Below are 13,632 nucleotides of genomic sequence, written 5' to 3' on the forward strand. Positions count from 1 at the left end.
CTGGGGAGGAAAGCGCTAGATGATGCTGGACGGAAATGAGGCTCCTCTGACTTCTAATGCACATTGTGAGAAGCTCAGAGTGGTGTATGTTACATACTCCTGACCTCTGCACTCTGAAAAAATAAGTTGTACTTAACTCACAGGTCAGCGGTATGTAAGAAAAAAAAAATGCAAAGATCAGTAGTAAGCAATGCAAAGGTCAGTAGTATGCAACGAAGAGTGCGAGGGTCAGTAGTATGCAACGAAGAGTGCGAGGGTCAGTAGTATGCAACGAAGAGTGCGAGGGTCAGTAGTATGCAACGAAGAGTGCGAGGGTCAGTAGTATGCAACGAAGAGTGCGAGGGACAGTGGTATTTGCAGGGGTCAGAAGTAAGTAACCCAGAGGGCAGTAGCTTATAACAGAGTGCAGGGGTCAGGAGTGAGTGCTAAGACCCCCAGCATCACAGGAGGAAGGAAGTGTTATTTCCCCTGTCCAGACCTGCAGCCTGCTCTGCCTCTCAGCTCTTAACTTTCGCCTGCCTGGAGCTGAAAGGTACAGGGCTACCGAAAGGGATGTTCTAATGGGGTATCTGATTTAAGGGGGGCCGCTGTGATGGCACCTGCTGAAATGGGGGTGGGGGAACTGTGATGGGGATACCTGATGTAAGGGGGTGCTCTGATAGGGGCATAATATTTATAGGGGGTTGTTGTGACACCTGCTGTAAGGGGGGGCACTATGATGGGGATATCTGATATAAGAGGAACCGCTGTGATGAGGACACATGCTGATAGTGGGGCACTATGACATGGACACCTAATTTAGAGGAGCAATGTGATGGGGACACCTGATTTAAGGATAGAAACATTTACTGAAAGGGGGGATGCTGTGAAAAGGACATCTGCTGTAATGGGGGGGGGGTGGGGGGTGGCGGGCGCGGAACTATGATGGGGACAGCAGGTGTAAGGGGAACCGCTGTGATGAAGACACCTGCTGAAAAGGGGGAGGCACTATGATTGGGACACCTGATTTAAGGGGGGGCAATGTGATGGGGACACCTGATTTATGGAGGCACTCTGATGTGATGTGGTGATGGGGACACCTGCTGGAAAGGGGGAGGGAGGGTACTATGAATGGGACACCTGAGTTAAGGGGGGCAATATGATGGGGACACCTGATTTAAGAAGGTGCTCTGATGGAGATATCTAATGTAGGGGGGCAATGTGATGGGGACACCTGATTTAAGGGGGGGGGGCATTGTGAAGGGGACACCTGATTTAGGAAGACACTCTGATGGAGACATCTAAAGTAGGGGGCACTATGATGGGGACACATGATTTAAGGGGGGGCAATGTGATTGGGACACCTGATTTTGGAAGGCGCTTTGTTGGAGACATCTAATGTAAGGAGGCTGCTGTGGTGGGGACACCTGCTGTGAGGTGTGGAGGCACTATGATGGGGACACCTTATGTATGGTGGATCTCTGATGGGGACACCTGATGTAAAGGGGTGATGTGACTGGGACACTTTCTGTATCGGAACTTTGTAATAGTGGCATTCTGATGAGGACATCTGATGTAAGGGGGCGATGAGATGGTGACACCTTATATATAGGGGATCTCTACTAGGGACACCTGATGTAAGGGGGGGATGTGATAGGGGCATCTGAGAGAGGCCAGAAGGGAACTTCTTGAGGACGTGCATCGCATAAAATGCATTGAGGCTGAGCCGCTCAGGTCATTTTCGGTTGCTGGAACGCACGCCGGCTGCAAGACTGGGGGCGGGAAAGGTTCCTTCTGGTGGGCTGCACATGGTGGTGCCCTTCTTGGCTCCAGATGCATGTGAGTGCATATACAGTACATGTTTTTATTGTGTTTCTTATATAAATATACTGCACTATATACATTTCCTTCTGTCTTCTCTCTCACAACAATTAGTAACACTGGAAGGGGCTTATTAATGAATGCTTGTGAGAACTTTTTTTGGAGAATCCGCAAGTAAACGTCTAATTGGGGCTGATTGGAGGATCTATCATCCAAGGCACACTGACCACTTGGTGGAGGATATCTGGTGAGAGAACAATTCAGCTGAGTACGTTGGTGGAATATTAAGAAGATTTGGTCACTCCATTTCTGAGTGTACACACAATTATTTGGTGGATGGGGACTTTTCTATTCAATATTATTTGAAGTTTATGATCACTATTGTATTCATGTATTTATTTATTTGTTATGTTAAGGGGGAGTGCCCACTGTTATTGTTTATATGTACAGTTGTGGCCAAAATTATTCAACCCCCAATGCTGTAAAGGGGTTTAGGGACTATAGTGTACATTTGGAATTGTATTCAGAATCAAATCCTACAAGGACGTTGTAACTACCCAAATGCAACTAAAATGACATCAATTGTTTATGTAATACAGTAGTAAATGGTTCTTATGTGGTTTCTTCATTGCCACAATTATTCAACCCCTTAAAGACTACCACTCTGAAGAACAGAGGTTCATACAGGTGCTTTCCATCAGGTATTGAAAACACCTGTGGATGTCACCGAGCAGCAATCAAGCATAATAAGCACCAATTAGGCAGCTTTAAAATGACTGTGATACTCAGCTCCTTCTAGACATTTACTGGTGTGGTTACAAACATGGTGAAGGCAAGAGAATGGTCCAGGAAGACAAGAGAAGAGGTGATTTCTCTTCACAGGAAGGGCAATGGCTATAAGAAGATTGCAAAGATGTTAAACATACCAAGAGACACCTTAGGAAGCATCATTCGCAAATTCAAGGCAAAGGGCACTGTTGAAACGCTACCTGGTCGTGGCAGAAAGAAGATGCTGACTTCGACTGCTGTGCGCTACCTGAAGCGTAGAGTGGAGAGAAGTCCCCGTGTGACTGCTGAGGAACTGAGAAAAGATTTGTCAGATGTGGGTACAGAAGTTTCAGCCCAGACAATAAGACGCACACTGCGTAATGAAGGCCTCCGTGCCAGAACTCCCAGGCGTACCCCCTTGCTGTCTCCAAAGAATAAGAAGAGTCGACTGCAGTATGCCAAAAGCCATGTGGACAAACCACAAAAGTTGTGGGATAGTGTTCTGTGGACTGATGAAACAAAATTAGAACTGTTTGGGCCCATGGATCAACGCTATGTTTGGAGGAGGAAGAACAAGGCCTATGATGAAAAGAACACCTTGCCTACTGTGAAGCATGGTGGAGGGTCAATCATGCTTTGGGGCTGTTTTGCTTCTGCAGGTACAGGGAAGCTTCAGCGTGTGCAAGGTACCATGAATTCTCTTCAGTACCAGGAGATATTGGATGGAAACGTGATGCAGTCCGTCACACACCTGAGGCTTGGGAGACGTTGGACCTTTCAACAGGACAATGATCCCAAGCATACCTCCAAGTCCACTAGAGCATGGTTGCAGAGGAAAGGCTGGAACATTTTGGAGTGGCCATCGCAGTCACCAGACTTAAATCCGATTGAGAACCTCTGGTGGGACTTAAAGAAAGCAGTTGCAGTGCGCAAGCCTAAGAATGTGACTGAACTGGAGGCCTTTGCCCATGAAGAATGGGCGAAGATACCCGTAGATCGCTGCAAGACACTTGTGTCAAGCTATGCTTCACGTTTAAAAGCTGTTATAACTGTAAAAGGATGCTGTACTAAGTACTAAGATTGAATGTCACTTGGGGGTTGAATAAAACTGATAATGCTGTGAGCACAGAAAAGACATTTGTGGTTATTTCATTATAACTGTTATGTTATATTTGTCTGACCTACAAGTGCCTCTTTAATGTAAATGTAAGCAAGATGACTGAATGATCAAAAGCAATGTCAAACTGGCCAAAACACTCAATTTCAGTGGGGGTTGAATAATTTTGGCCACAACTGTAGTCTCTGATGGGGGCATCTAAAGTAAGGGGGTAAAGTGATGGATATACCTGATGTAAGGGGGCACTCTGATGGGGACAACAGCTGTAAGAGAACCACTGTGATGGGGACACTTAATGCAAGGAGGCACTCTGATAGGGACATTTGATATAAGGGGGTATTGTTTTGGGGACACTTGATGTATGGGGGATCTCTGACGGGGACACTTGATATAAGGGGCACTGATGTGGACACTTGATGTATGGGGGATCTCTGACGGGGACACTTAATGTAAGGGGGCACTCTGATAGGGACATTTGATATAAGGGGGTACTGATGGGGACACATGATGTATGGCTCATCTCTGATGGGGACACTTAATATAAGTGGGCACTCTGATGGGGACACTCAATGTATGGAGGATCTCTGACGGGGGCACTCTGATGGGGACACTTAATGTAAGGGGGCACTCTAATGGGGACACTTGATATAAGGGGGCACTCTGATGGGAACACTTGATGTATTGGGGACCTCTGATGGGACACGATGTATGGGGGATCTCTGAGGGGACACTTGGTATAAGGGGGCACTCTGATGGGGACACGTGATGTATGGGGGATCTCTGATGGGATACTTGATGTATGGGGGATCTCTGATGGGGACACGATGTAAGGGGCACTCTGATGGGATACTTGATGTATGGGGGATCTCTGATGGGACAGTCGATGTATGGGGGATCTCTGATGGGACAGTCGATGTATGGGGGATCTCTGACGGGGGAACTCTGATGGGGACAGTTGATGTATGGGGGATCTCTGACGAGGACACTTGATATAAGGAGGCACTCTGATAGGGACACTCGATGTATGGGGCACTCTGATGGGGACACTTGATGTATGGGGAATCTCTGACGGGGACACTTGATGTATGGGGAATCTCTGATGGGATACTTGATGTATGGGGATCTCTGATGGGACACTTGATGTATGGGGGATCTCTGACGGGGACACTTGATATAAGGGGGCACTCTGATGGGGACACTCAATGTATGGGGCACTCTGATGGGATACTTGTTATAAGGGGGCACTCTGATGGGGACACTTGATGTATGGGGAATCTCTGATGGGATACTTGATGTATGGGGGATCTCTGATGGGGACACTTGATGTATGGGGGATCTCTGATGGGGACACTTGATGTATGGGGGATCTCTGACTGGGACACTTGATATAAGGGGACACTCTGATGGGGACACCTGATGTATGGAAGATCTCTGATGTGGACAATCAATATAAGGGCGATCTTTGATGGGGACATCGAAAATTGACAATAAATATTACAGAAATGCTATGGAATTGTACTGTGCCTAATGTTTACAGGACCACATACTGTCTATCCTGGGATCGGAGTCATAGCACCAACAGGAGATTTAGACTTCTGCTGGAAGAACATTTTCCTGTTGGACCTTCTTATGCTTTAATTCAGTGCATTATTATTATACAGGATTTATATAGCGCCAATAGTTTGCGCAGCACTTTACAATATAACAGGAGACAATACAGCAACAATACAATCAATAGAAGAGGATGGTGTGTGCCCCGCTCACAAGAGCTTACACTCTAATAGGGTGGGGCAAGTGGTACAAAAGGTCATGAGTGTGGGGGATGAGCTGATGGAAGTAATGTCTATTCGGAGGGGTGATAGGCTTCCCTGAAGAGATGAGTTTGCAGGGATCGCCTAGGCACATCTCACTGTACATATGAATGGACAATTAGAAATCCTGATCTGACGCTCGGAGTCGCAGAATTCTCAGAAACACCCAACGTGGTATTCACATGAAAGCTGCCAAACTGGGGGCGGGGCTACAGGGCAGGAACAGATGCTTTCCTCTAGACCAGCAGAGGGCCACAGAGAGCGCCTCCTCCCTTCTCTCCCCGTCACCTCTGTGGTAAGTCATGAGGTCAGCAAGATGGCTACGTCCATAGCAGAGCATGGGGGGAAGGTAAGGATGGGATTTCAGGATAACGGAGCTGTGTAGGAAGGTGACACCAGGGGAGATGAATGTCGTGAACAGCAGAAAGGATTTGGGTCTGCAATGGAAATATAAAGGGATCTGCCGGGTGTTGTGGACCCAGTGACAACACTAACACACCTGACATGGATGGGGACACCTTTTATGGCAGATATCTCTGTGTAGTCACATTGCAGTGTTTAATTTGTTTCCTTTTATTTTTAACCCTTTTGTTTCCAGAGCCAATTTTGTGTTTATGTAGAAAATTCTGTAAAACCCCGTATGGTATACACTATAGTACCACCAGTATTGGGCCGCTGGCCTTTCTACGCACATGACCTTTAATGGCATCCCAGTCTTGGGCTGGCCATACACTATACAATTTTCTGTTCAATTTCTGCCCAATTGCCTTTAGATTTACCTTCAACTATGTAGTGCGAGGACCTGCTTAGTTAGGTACAATTGAATGTGTTGTTTGACCTTCTATTATATGGCTTTTGGTAAATCTAAAGCAATTTTCTAAAGAAAATTGTATAATGTATGGCCAGTCTTAGTCCGTAGGGTTCAATATTGAGTTGGCCCCGCCCTTTGCAGCTATAACGGCTTCAACTCTTCTGGGAAGGCCGTCCACAAGGTTTAGGAGGTGTCTATGGGAAGGTTGGACCATTCTTCCAGAAGCACATTTGTCAGGTCAGGCACTGATGTCGGGGGAGGAGGCCTGGCTCGCAGTCTCTGCTCTAATTCATCCCAAAGGTGTTCTATGGGGTTGAGGTCAGGACTCTGTGCAGGCCAGTCAAGTTCCTCCACCCCAAACTGGCTCCTCCATGTCTTTATGGACCTTGCTTTGTGTACTGCTGGGCAGTCATGTTGGAACAGGAAGGGGCCATCCCCAAACTGACCCCACAAAGTTGGGAGCATGAAATTGTCCAAAATGTCTTCGTATGCTTATGCCTTAAGAGTTCCCTTCACTGGAACTAGGGGGCCAAGCCCAACCCTGAAAAACAACCCCACACCATAATCCCCCCTCCACCAAACTGTACACTTGGCACAATGCAGTCAGGTAAGTATCATTCTCCTGGCAACCGCCAAACCCAGACACGTCCATCAGATTTCCAGACAGAGAAGCGTGATTGGTCACTCCAGAGAACACGTCTCCACTGCTCTAGAGTCCAGTGGCGGCGTGCTTTACACCACTGCATCCGACGCTTTGCATTGCACTTGGTGATGTAAGGATTGGATGAAGCTGCTCGGCCATGGAAACCCATTCCATGAAGCTCTCTACACACTGTTGTTGGGCTCATCGGAAGGCCACACCAAGTTTGGAGGTCTTTAGTTATTGACTCTGCAGACAGTTGGCTACTAATGTGCACTGTGCGCTTCAGCATGCACTGACCCCGCCCTGTCATGTGACGTGGCCTACCACTTGGTGGCTGAGTTCCTGTTGTTCCCAGTTGCTTCCACTTTGTTATAATCCCACTAACAGTTGAGCGTGGAATATTTAGTAGCCAGGAAATGTCACGGATGGACTTTCACAGGTGACAACCTATCACGGGACCACGCTTGGAGTCACTGAGCTCCTGAGAGCGACCCATTCTTTCACAAATGTCTATAGAAGCAGTCTGCATGCCTAGGAGCTTGATTGTATACACCTGTGTCCATGGAGGTGATTGGGACACCTGAATCCAATGATTTGGAGGGGATTGGAACACCTGAATCCAATGATTTGGAGGGCGGGCCCAATACTTTTGGCAATCTAATGTATGTATCTGGAGGCAGGGTGGGTCACATTTTTTTTTTCTTGGGGGGGAGATGGTTATGCACTCAGGTGTAACGTTTTTTACACTTTCTAAATTTTTCACTTGACTTTATTACTATCCCATAGGGGACCAATAGCCCCCAGGTTATCTTTATTGAAGCATCAGGGGTCCTTTAGACCCCCGATGTCCCCCCTGCCCCCCACTTAAGCTAACAAAGCACAGATCAACAGTGGGCAGGGAAAGTGACAGCAGAACCAGAAGTGATGGAATCCTTGCTACTTCTGGATTTTTATCAGGTAGGGGAGATCAACAAACAGATGTTCACTGCTCTCTCTCCCCTCTACCCGGAAACATTCATTGTGGGTTCTTGGCCAGCAGTTGCTACAGTGGAGCCCAGTAAAGACAGCGGTCGAGTCACATGTATAGGTTGGGATGGGGTTTGAATGTAGTGAGTGCCCATGGAAGCGATTGGGTGCCTGTAAAAGGATTAAATTTTTTTTTACATTTTTTGAAACCTCAAAAAATTACACATTATGCAACTTTATGTACAGCCGTGCGTTGTGACTTTTTTGTGCCTTGTGCCTTGTGGCAATGTAGTCATGGGCATCAAGCGCAAGCTCACAGATATGAGTACACCACTCCATAGCTTCCTAATCGATGCTTGTACTCTGCTTATCCTGCAAAAACACCACATTACACGGACCTCTCCTATGTTTTTTTTTAAATCCCTTCTATTCCTGCTGTCCCCTTTGTTTTGGAGTTTTCCATATCTTTAGCAATCCCCTTATCCAGTGTTTCTCAACCAGGGTGCTGTGAGTTTGCTCTGGATCAGTGTCATGAGTTTCCGTGGTGCAGGCAGACTAGTCGCCAGCACTGTGACAAACAATGTTTCTGTGACAGAGGAGGAGGCTGTGTGACTTGAGAGGGCTCCGTGAAGGGGAGGATCTAATGTGAATGGGGGTGGCTTCATGTATTGGGGTGACTCTGATGTGATTGGGGGGGGGGGTCTCATGTATAGCAGTGACACTGATCTGATAGGGGGGGGGTCACATAAATAGGGGCGACACTGATGTGATGGGGGGTCTCAGATGTGATGGGGGGGGTCACAGATGTGAATGGTCAAATGTAAAGGGGTGACACTGATGCGATGGGGGGGCCTCTGATGTGAAGAGGGGACTCATGTATAGGGGTAACTGATGTGAAGGGGGTAATCATGTATAGTGGCGACACTAATGTGATGGGGGGCCTCTGATGTGAAGGAAGACTCATGTATAGGGGTAACTGTGATGTGAAGAGAGGGAATCATGTATAGGGGCGACACTAATGTGATGGGGGCGACCCTGATGTGAAGGGAGACTCATGCATAGGGGTAACTGTGATGTAAAGGGGGTAACCATGTATAGGGGCGACACTGTGATGGGGGTGACTCTGATGCAAAGAGGGGACTCATGTATAGGGGTAACTGTGATGTGAAGGGGGGGAATCATGTATAGGAGCGACACTAATGTGATGGGGGTGACTCTGATGTGAAGAGGGGACTCATGTATAGGGTTAACTGATGTGTAGGGGGGGAATCATGTATAGGAGCGACACTAATGTGATGGGGGTGAATCTGATGTGAAGGGAGACTCATGTATAGGTGCGACGCTGTTGTGATGAAGGGCTCTCATTTAAAGAAGGACTCTATTGTAATGGGGGCCTCTGACATGAAGCGAGGGCACTGACGTGATGGTTGAACCTTTGATTAGAAGGGAGGCTTCTGATGTGAAGTTAGTTTCATCAAGGCGGTTGTGTTCATGGTCCCAGGCCCAGGTTTCCCATTGATAAGTAACATTTACAATTGATACACTTTAGACGGGAGTACTTTGAGATTTTGCATACTTTTAAGAGTGCTGCAATTGTAAAAGGGTCGAGGAACACTGCCCTAAACCCATTAGTTTCTGCTGGACAGACGTGTAGATGAAGGATTCTTTAAGAGGGTTCCATGGTCAGGGTGGGCTGGGGGATCTTTTGGTTCTAGATCTGTTTTACTTCTGTGTGCTGACCATAGAAGTGACTGACTTTTTCTTGCAGTGGATCCTCTCTCATGGAGTTCAATATTCAGTTCCCCGGCTTCTCAGACGCTCAGTATCCTCTGCCAGGAACGAGGAGAACGCCAAGTGCTACAATGTGGTGGTGGTTGGTGGAGGACACGCAGGTACTGAGGCTGCTGCAGCAGCGGCACGGACTGGTGCCAAGACACTGCTTATCACACACAAGGTGGAAACCATAGGTAAGGATGACGTGTGTATCAGCCGAGTTCCTGATATGATCCCTTCACAAACTACATACCCAGTTCAAGATATGTCACCATGCACACTGTATACAGCAAAGTGTTGGAAGCTCCCCGATATGGGAGGTGCTTTCATGTTCTAGAGGTGTACAGCTTTGTTATGTAGAGCAGCAAGAGTGGCCATGCACAGAAGCACCATTTCATACCTCCCATCATAACTCCGGCCAGGTAGAGGAAGAGGGACAGATGAACAGATAAGGAGTTTTGACTTTCCTGATTTGCATGCTTGTCTCAGGTCAGTGACTTAGAGGCTTTGTAAAGGGTACTCTGTGGGATAATCCCTCTCACTACACTTGAGCTAAAGAAGGGCGTAGTAAGTAATCAACAAATGTTTAAAAAAAACTAAACGAAAAGACCCAAGTTCATGCATGACACCGTGGTCACCTGAAAGGCCAGATCTTTTGTCTTCTCCCTTCTGGACTGCAGTGTGGAAGGGTAGTTCTTTGAATGCTCAGGTCAGTGCCTAGTGATGTGAATGGTTTTTTTTATTGGCTGTCCATCAGAGGGGTTCTCACAGGATCCTGAAAACTGTAAGCTACAGCATCATGACACAAAGGGTGGGCCTTGACTGCAGTGGTAGATCACCAGTCTTCAAAGAATACTTTCTGACCATACTTCATGTTACACCCATATTTTTGTTTCTGTTAATGTGGGTGCATTTATAAATTTTTTGCAAAAGGTGGAGTATGTATTTAACTTTCAAAGAGAGGCCAGGAAGGATCACATGATGTTGGATTCAGGCGAGTCAATAAAGGTCTTTGAAGTGTTTTTTCTTTTAACCACATGCCGCCCAGCCACTGTAGAAATACGGCGGCAGGGCGGCACGGCTGGGCAAAACCACGGTTTAAAACGTGTGTTTTTAAAACAGGTAGGGGGCACGCATGAGGCGCACCGCCGCCCTACCTGTCCCGCCGATCACGGCCGCAGATGTCAGTCGCCAGGTCACAGCCGGTCGTTACCGGCTATACTCTCGGCGATTAGCGGCAATCAGTGACAGAGAGCAGGGCTGCAGTAGCTGTGCTTTCTGTCAGTTCCTGACAGCTCCTAACATGCTGATCGGGACAGAAGAGTTTATCTGTCCGGATCAGTGTGTCTCCGTGCAGTACACACCCCGCCCCCTAGTAAAACACTCCCCTCACACAGTTAACCCTTTCACTGAATAATAAATTTAACCCCTTCCTTCCCAGTGCCATTAGTACAGTGTCAGTGGTTTTTTTTTTTTTTGCACTGATCACTGTATTGGTGTCACTGGGGATGCCAAGTCAGTTCTCCCCCCCCAGTGTCAGAATGTCCGCCGCAGTCCCGCCATAAGTCGCTGATTGCCGCCATAAGTCGCTGATTGCCGCCATAAGTCGCTGATTGCCGCCATAAGTCGCTGATTGCCGCCATAAGTCGCTGATTGCCGCCATTATTAGTATATAAAAAAAAAAAATCTCAGTATCTTTCCCGCCATTTGTAAACGCTATAACTTTCACGTAAACCAATTAATTTACACGTATTGGGTTTTTTGTAGCAAAGACACGGAGCAGAATACATTTTGGCAGAAATTTATGACTAAATTTGATTTTTAATTTTTTTTTTACTGGACATGTTTTATAGCAAAATGTCCAAAATATAGTTTGTTTTCCTCAAAATTGTCAGCCTTTTTTTTTATAGCGCAAAAAATAAAAAATGCACAGGTGATCAAATACCACCGAAAGAAAGCTCAATTTGTGGGAAAAAAAGGATGTAAATTTCATTTATGTACCGTATTGCATGACCGCGCAATTGTCCGTTAACTAGCGCAGCGCTGTATAGCAAAAAAATGGCGTAAATTGCAGTATCTATACCATAATTTGTAGACACTATAACTTTCACACAAAGCAATCAATATACACTTATTGGGATTTTTTTTTACTAAAAACATGGAGCACAATACATTTTTGGCCTAAATGTATAACTAACTTTGAGTTTACTATATATTTTTTATAGCTGAAAGTAAAAAATATCGTTTTTCTTCAAAATTTTTGGTCTTTTTTTGTTTATAGCGTGAAAAATAAAACGCGCACAGGTGATCAAATACCACCGAAAGAAAGCTCTATTTGTATGAAAAAAAGGACGTAAATTTCATTTGGAAGCAGCATTGCATGACTGTGCAATTATCAGTTGAATTAGTGCAGCGCCAAGTAGCAAAAAGAGGCCTGGTCATTAAGGGGGGGTAAATCCTCAGGAGGGCAAGTGGTTAATTGTGAATGCATCGAGGCAAGTGAGGTGGGGGGAGATTGGGAAGTTTTTTTTTTTATGGCTTTAAGTAAAAGGATCAGCATTGAAACCAGAAAACTAACATCCTCTGAGGAAAACGAACAATAGTAGCCGCTGTACTTCTCTCATTAAAGGTTTCCTTTAAGTGGTCTGTCTCTAATAATGATTTATCTCTACCCATCTAGGTCAGATGTCCTGTAATCCATCGTTTGGTGGAATCGGTAAGGGTCACCTAATGCGTGAAGTGGACGCCCTGGATGGAGTCTGTGGGAGGATCTGTGATATATCGGGAATCCACTACAAGGTCTTAAACCGCTGCAAAGGCCCAGCAGTGTGGGGACTGCGAGCACAGATCGACAGGATGATGTACAAACAGAACATGCAGGTATAACGTCATCTACCTTCACCTACCTATTCCACAAACCATAACAAGGAGCAATTGTGCTGGGCAAAGGGTGGTAAGCCTTTGTGTACAACCTGCAGCCCTTTGGCACATGAGTGGCCCTGCAGACAGCAGTCTCTATTTGCATCCCTTCTTGCTTTTTCTCTCTGTGACAGGCCCAGTGACACCATTGCCCCAATTACTCCTGAACATTTTCATTTGGTTTTAGATATTACAGTTGCCTTATGGCAAGCCTGTCAGGTTCACACTAGAAATATGCTGTAAAATGCACAAGCAGAGGTGACCATCAATAAAAACGGCATGTCAAAAATAATTAGTAGGTTTGGAGTTATAGATCGCTGAATTTGTATGCAATTATTGATTTCTTCCTTATAAGATCAGCCGGCTTTTCCTTTTCCTTTGCTTCCCTATTGTATCTTGGGGCAAAAGCTCAGCTTTCACCAGAAAAGTGGAGGTTTCTTGCTGGGCCCACTGATCACTGTGACATATGATGTAAATGATGGTTATTGCCTGTCATTTACCTGCTGGTGGCCATGTTTCACTTACACCTACTGTCCAATACCCCTGGATTTGTTGACAGGATGTCGCAGGATGAGGAGGGGTGCCTGCAGTTAGTCCAGACACAGCAGATGATCAAAAGACAGTCTGGTTGCTGCTGAGATGTTGGAAAGGTACAGGTTGGATCAGTGCAGAATGCTGGTTTGCAGATCAGCCACAGGAACATACACGTGCAGGCATAGTCAGGATAAGTAGGAGTCCGTGATAGCCAGGCAGCAGAGGTATCAATCTGACAAACAGAAGTCAGAGTTCAGACCAAGACTGCAGGCAGAAGGTGAAGTCGGGACACAAGCCAGGGTCAGCAGCAAAAGATACGGATATGATGGAGCCGGAAAGCAAGCTGGATCAAAACAGGGTAGCTGAATGATGATTCCGATCTCTCCTAGGTATTGCTGGGATTTGAATAGGGTTTATAGCGCTAAGTCCAGTGCTGGTTGAGCACACTCGCCCACGTAGGCACAGAGCCAGGGGCGTATTTACCACTAGG

The 13,632-nt window shown here is 46.4% G+C and overlaps 1 protein-coding gene across 1 annotated transcript in view; it reads left to right on the forward strand.

Annotated features, from left to right (window-relative positions):
* Window positions 1-5,707: 5,707 nt before the first annotated feature.
* MTO1 (mitochondrial tRNA translation optimization 1) overlaps window positions 5,708-13,632 on the forward strand; it is a 30,986-nt gene continuing 23,061 nt past the window's right edge. Inside the window, exons 1-3 of the mRNA XM_089655779.1 lie at window positions 5,708-5,845; window positions 9,685-9,883; window positions 12,370-12,569. Coding sequence (XP_089511905.1) covers window positions 5,723-5,845; window positions 9,685-9,883; window positions 12,370-12,569 — 522 coding nt within the window. The 5' untranslated portion in view covers window positions 5,708-5,722. The remainder of the gene's footprint in view (window positions 5,846-9,684; window positions 9,884-12,369; window positions 12,570-13,632) is intronic.

This window comes from Staurois parvus, unplaced genomic scaffold (assembly GCF_062004578.1).
Source record: "Staurois parvus isolate SC_StPar_1 unplaced genomic scaffold, SC_StPar_1.0 ptg000867l, whole genome shotgun sequence".
Taxonomy (NCBI): domain Eukaryota; kingdom Metazoa; phylum Chordata; class Amphibia; order Anura; family Ranidae; genus Staurois; species Staurois parvus.